General features: G+C 41.7%; 1 protein-coding gene across 7 annotated transcripts in view; it reads left to right on the forward strand.

Annotated features, from left to right (window-relative positions):
- LLGL2 (LLGL2, scribble cell polarity complex component) overlaps positions 1-6,479 on the forward strand; it is a 43,865-nt gene that overhangs the window by 7,509 nt on the left and 29,877 nt on the right. For 6 of the 7 annotated variants that reach the window (XR_003092751.1, XR_003092749.1, XR_003092750.1 and 3 more), the window contains exon 3: positions 1,973-2,076. Coding sequence is in view for 4 of the 7 variants with exons in the window: in XM_025197493.1 (XP_025053278.1) it covers positions 2,002-2,076 (75 nt within the window). In the remaining 3 variants the exon portion in view is untranslated. Of the gene's footprint in view, positions 1-1,661; positions 1,681-1,972; positions 2,077-6,479 lie in introns of those variants that run through there. The other variant, XM_025197492.1, reaches the window with a different exon arrangement.

Below are 6,479 nucleotides of genomic sequence, written 5' to 3' on the forward strand. Positions count from 1 at the left end.
GCTGAACAGTTTTGTGTGGAGCCGTCCTAGCATCTTTTTGTGAATACAGCGTTCATCAGATTCTTTTGTAGGGACTTGCTTCGAAACACGTTCTCCGCTTTTTGCTTGCTTTCCTCCTTTTGGTGGTGTTTTCCTGTTCCCTGCAGTCTGGGTTTCAGGTAGCAGACAGCTGGGTTCTATCTTTTTTCCCACACCTGCTTCTGCTAACAATAGTTTTCTGTCAATTTTTCCCACCTTCAGTCATGCAAATGCAGCCAAGTGGCTCCCACTCAGGGATCCCTTTCTCAGTGGCAAAGGGAGCAATTGGGAAGCTGAGGTCTAGGTGACTGTTCGAAAACTAAATACTGGAAAGGAAGGTCAGGCAGAGATCATTTTACTTTCCAGCCTTTTGTTAAGTACTTGCAGCATTTTCACAGTCTTCAGAAGTGAGCATCCATGAGTCCACTGCAGTCAGTAAGAGATGCAAGCTCTTGGCACCTCTGATAGTCAGACGGTACATTACTTGGCAGTATTGAGCTTTGAGTTATTCACAGGATGCTTGCTCCAAATTGTTGGGAGACTCTTACTTTACAATAATTGCCTATCTTTTCCTAATCAGTCCTAACTTGCTAATAAAGTTTGGAGTAGTCCTAACCTTTGGGGACCCCCTTGACAATGTTGAGTGGTGAACCAGGACTCCATATTGGGGTTCTTTGTGTCGAGATGCAGAAAAGACGGGGCTTCCTACAGCAGAATTTGCTGATTTTTGTTAATTTTATCCTTTGCTTTTGCTCTCCCTTCACACTGTGGTGGCCTTGCTGGGAGCTTGTAATAAAACCCTGCAAGAATGGCTGGGTGATTTATGGTCTTTGGTCGATGACCTCATTATTGGCTGGAATGCAGAGATACCCATTTGTTTGTATAGAAGCGCCAACAGGCAGCCAAAGCTTTCTCCTAGTTCTTGGGCTTGCAGTGTGAGGGCGGTGTGCTACGTGATGGAGATCAAGTAATTGGGTTGGACAAGTGGCCCCCCTGTCCCTGGGGTCAGGTATAAAGTGTAACTCATGTGGGGTGAGGTGGGAATTCAGCGCTGTTGTTTCTGGAACACTTACTGGCAAATTCTACCAAAGGTTACACATGTCCTTTTAAATCCATATCCATGGTTTTAAATCTTCAGCTCTAACCATCTTTTCTTTTCCTTGGAGCAGTGGGAGATTCTGGCTGTGCTACATCTATATTCTGATGTCATATAGTGCTGTTGCTAGTCTGCCAGGTCAAGGCTGTTCATTTCTGTATCAAGTGCCTTGACTGGATCTTAAAAACCATAGTGCAATGATTAGAATTACAAGGTAGAGAGAACTGTACTGAAACTTGTTACCTTTTGGCTATTCATTGGGCCACAGGTGCATGACTCTTCCCCCTCCCCTCCCTCCCAAGCAGAGAATTAAGCTTGATGTTTTACAAAAGCAGGTTAATAATTAACGTAACTACTCTCCAGGCAACACCAGCACTTTGTTGTAGGAACAAAGTCAGCCTAAAATGTTTACTTCCCTTCCCCCCCTCTCCCCCCACAAGCCATAGGACTACCTGGGTGGAGCTGATACTAGTCAATACTGCTATAAAACATGGGAATTAGATAGTCTGTACAGCTGGACCTATATCTGATGGCTGTGCTGCTGCTTGTTGCCTGTCTTAAATGAGGTCAGGGTGGGGGGGAGCTCAACGTTGTAAAGTGTAAATTTTACTGGATTAAAAATACCCCAAGGATTTTAGAATTTGTCTAATTGAGTGCCAGGAAAATGGGATTATGTGAATTCTTTACTATTCCTTTAAAAGTGAGTTTTAGCCACTTTATTACTGTGGTGTCTCTTCCTGGCCCGATTTTAAAGTGCATTACCTGTTGAACCAAAATAAAAAGCCCAGTTCTAACTGCTTTCCCTTTTAAAACTCCACTTGTTTAATACAGCTTTGCTTTTCTTTCTTTTTCTGCTAGGTTTTGGTGCCAAGCTGTTGGAGGGGAAAATGAGAAGGTTTTTGAGATCCGGCCATGATCCTGTGAGAGAGAGGCTCAAGCGTGACCTTTTCCAGTTTAACAAGGTACGGTGGCTTCCCCTCTCAAGCTTTAAAGGAAACCAAGTATGAAGGGTAAAAGCCTCAAGAGCCCCTGAGGGCAAGGAGGAAAGTTCTCTAAGGTGTGTATGGGAAAGCAGGATTGGTTCATCCTTGATAAAGCAGTTGTTTCTTTTCAGTTCCCCCTCAAATCTAATAAGTTCATATGGCCTGTTAATTGAAGACATTCAGGTAGTCCTGAATTTCACTGGCCTTTGAGAAGCCATGTTCTGATCTTAAATCCTGCCAAGGGAAAGTTTTTCTTTGAGCATGGGGACTTATTTCATTGTGACCATATTCCTGTTGTGACTAGCTCTTGACACAAAAGCGCCATGGAAAAAGTGCATGTTCTCACAACACCTCCCTGAAGGAAGTAAAATAGTATTTTACCAAGCACAACTTGGGGAGGGGCATCCGAATCTCAAGTCTCCGGGCTTGGGCCTGCACGTAGGATGCCCGCCAAAGGATTTGGAAACATCTGAAGCCTCAGATGGGGGTGGAGGATGTTTGCTGGTAGTAGGGCCACTTTATGGTTCTGGACTGACTCATGGATTTGGAATCTGATTTGGCAATTTGGCTTGGAATATGGAAAATTTATATTTAAATAAATTTTAAAATCTCCATTTGACCGATGACACGACCTGGATGTGGATGAAAATGGAGGTTGTCCCTTGGCTAAAGCCACCAAGCGACACTATTATGAGCCCTATTCTGAGGCAGTTCCTTTCTTTATTAATGCAGAAGTGAGTCAGTGGTACTGAAATACAGATGACTACGGCCCACTTGATTGGTAAATGTTATTTAGCTGTCATCCTGCTCTTCTGTATGGGTTCATTCCAGACCCTGGGGAGGCTCCACTCTATAAACAGGGAACAGAAACACTTCAGCTTTGGCATCTCCATTCTAGACCAGCAGCATCTTGCTTGTTCTGTCTAGAATGCAAGGTATTCTGGCCCAGACCTCTGCATGTTCAACTCTGTGTAAAATGCCTAGCATACCTTTGCTCTGTAAATGAACACTTACTGTGCTTGCAGTTTTAGATTTCTTTTTAATTTGTGAATTCAGGACTTAAAGTATTGGGCTCCAAAATATGTGGAATAGGTAACTGGAGTCAGGGTAGGAAACAATCTTTTTGTGCAATGCGTGACACTATCTTGACATCGGCATTCATGTTCTTTTTCTTAAGTAAAATGCAAACAAAAGACATCTCTGAACTAGAATGTGTTTAAACACATGCTGAATTCCATGCACCCACAAAATTGACTGTAGCAACAGGTGTTTCCAATTCAGTGCCTCCTGTTACTCAGCAAGATGCTTCTGTCTCAGTGGGACCTACTGCCTTGACATTACCTTCTAGCAGGAGATAATGGAGTGGGTGATGCAGCAGGACTGGAAAAAAAAAAACTTTAATTGGAAAAGAAACCTGAAAGTTTGTGAAGTTGTTAGAGCTTATTTTACTGGAGGCTTTCTGACTTCATTTGAATCAGTCCTACACATGCAGATATTACTGCATTTTTGAGATGATGATTTAATGGCTCTAACTAGTGATTTATTTTTAGTGGTGAGTCATAATGGTTAAACACCTCTTCAAAATATACTAACACCTTCAAGCAAACCTAACCCCTTAGTATGTTGTTTTTTGCTAGAAAGGGATCGAGTGGAAGAGCTCTTGTTACTTAAAGTAGGTACAGCTTTTTCGCAGAATCCTGTATCTGATGCTTTGCTGAAAAAAAAAAAATAGTTCTAAAATGTCTGGGTCCCATTCTTTTTATTTCTTGAGATAATAGAAGGCATTTGGAGGAGTGAACCTTGGATATAATGGACACCTCTAAGATTAGTTAGTCTGAATGGGTCTTAGTCCCACCTATGCTTTATGTTAAAGGCAATAGCTTTGGCAGGCAGTGAAGAACTTGAGGATGTTTTCTCCTGCTATTCAGTTATTTTTGTGAGTAAAGGTAGGACTTTATTAACACTTACGTTTCTTTTTCTCTAGTATCTTCCCGATTTATATTGCATTTAACAACTTTGAAAGCATATAAAACGAGAGCCTGTTTAGGAGGACATTAGCCTAGATTTCTTACCTGGCTTCAAATGGGAGTATAAAGTGGTTAATCAGTACAGTTAAGAGAAATACCTCTCATCCTCTAAACATCTGACTACTAATTTTGGTGCTTGACATGCTTGTGGGAACTAAGACGGTGTAACAGATTTGGTCAGGAGGCCTTCTGAGTTCCCATCTACTTTCTATTGCGTGTAGTTTAAGAGCCCTTAATTTTATACACACGTTTAAAGTGATAATGAGATTAGTAGTCATATGTAGCTACCGTAGCAGTGCAAGCAACTGACCTTTAGCACATAAAAACTTCAGCGGACAACGACGAGAGAGCCGTGTTCCTGGGTCAGAGACCTACATATCCTTATCCTGGGGCAGAGCGCGTTGTTTGCCAACTTTGGCACAGGTTACTCCTTGATTTCTCTTCTCTTCTTGCTGGAGTCCACTTTTTGTACTTCAGGAGAGTCACTGGTCACCGAATGGTATGTGAAGGAAAATCAAACACCCTCATAATGTGGGTACTACCTATTTTTACTACTCTGGTTTCCTACATGGCAAGAGGAAAATTGACCTTGCTGAATGGGAGAGGACTGGTGGTGATAATGTATCCATTAGTAATCCTGAATGGCTGGGGGAAAAACACATTTCTGGAATTTTCCTTGGACAGCACTTATTAAGCTGTTCCATTGTCCTAAAAAGTAGAGACTGGGCAAACATGTTTGATGAACAAATTTGTTAGATTAAAAAGCTCCTAGAAAGCTAAGTGTGCATACTTCTTTAATTGATTTTTTTTTTTTCCTCCCTCTGTTCTAGAGGGAAGATTTTCATGCTTACAGGGATGTGTGGTCCTCCAATTAAAACGGCTCCTCTGGGATGCTTACTCTTCAGTTAAGATCAGTCTGATGTCCTTCTAGTCATTTATTAATCCTCCCTGCTAGATTGCTACAAGAAAAAGCCCATGTGCAGTGGGATTTTGCATGTGCAGTGATTGGACTGAGTCGCTCTGTGCACTGGTCAAAAGAACTTTATCCCATTTTCTTTCCTTCCTTTTCATCCAAGCCAGCTGTATCTCCCTGTTGAGAGATGCTTTCTGTTTCTAGACCCAAGTCTAGCTCTGTACAGAACTGGCATCCCATTGATCTTTCAGTATTGGCTCTGAAATTCAAGGGTTTCAATGTTGGGTAAACCTCTCTGACTGTTTAGCCAATTTACCACTTGTGTATTAGGGTATAGCTCTTTTGGAACAAATGTTACCTGCTTATGCCAGCTGTGAATATGCCTTATTAAAGAAATGCCTCTTGCCAAATTTCAGACTCCCTGGATTTGGGATTTCAAATTTTGTAGAGCTCTGAGCCGGCTGTCATCTCTCTGCTGTCTCCTTCCTCTTCCATCTGAACTCTGAAGAATGATCTTTTTGTTAGGTCTGAGGCCATCAAATTGTTCTTAAAGGACTGAGCAGGTGTCAGACCAGCTGTCTGTAACAGTGTGTGCTCTTGAAAGAATACCTTCCTGAATTCTGTAAGGATGACTTGGCTTTGCATACCTGTTTCTCTGTATGACTAATAAGTACTCTTACATGTGAGTACCTGTTGCAAGAATCTGTTTTTAGCTCAATAGGTAGCACAAAGTGAAAGGTATGTGTTCTTGGCAATCTCTTAAGTTCATCCTGGTTTTAGAGGTAATATCTGCTGCTTTTAGATCAGTCTCAAGTCCCACAGGACAAACATGTTCAGACTGGCATTGGCAGATTAGATGATGGGTAACACATAGGTGAACCAGCCTGTCTAACAGCTGAATGTTTCCAAGCTAAGAGCATTTCATTTGATTCATGGCTGAGATGTGTTGTGGATTGCTCTCTCTCCCCCCTCCACCCTTTTTGCTAATTGGTGTGATGAGTGCTTTATTTTAACTTACTGAATAAGCAGATACATAAATCCTTCTTTTGAAGGAAAAAAAAATTAATGAGGTTATTAGGTGCTAAAATGTTTTTTTTTTTTTTTTAATGCAAGTGCAGTTTCTCTTTTGCTTTGCCATAGATGATTAAGTGCAGAGAGGAGAAACAGTGAGCCTAACTAGCTTTCATTTGGGTTGCCACCTCTTTTGCAGTAAATGTGGGTAATGTGCAAAAGTGCTTCTGACACTGGGTTTCTTTCTGCTCTGGACCTGAAATTTCTGCTGTCTGAGGAAACGAAAACGAAAGCTCTCAGGTGATTTAAATGAAACAAAGGTCTCCTTTGAAAAGAGGGTGACTTTGCTGTCACTTTGGTCCATGGGGGAGTTTCTGATTTCCTAGGTCCCACTAAAAGGCTCTATTGTACTCTCACCTTCCCTTTCCCTA

This window comes from Alligator sinensis, unplaced genomic scaffold (assembly GCF_000455745.1).
Source record: "Alligator sinensis unplaced genomic scaffold, ASM45574v1 scaffold400_1, whole genome shotgun sequence".
Taxonomy (NCBI): domain Eukaryota; kingdom Metazoa; phylum Chordata; order Crocodylia; family Alligatoridae; genus Alligator; species Alligator sinensis.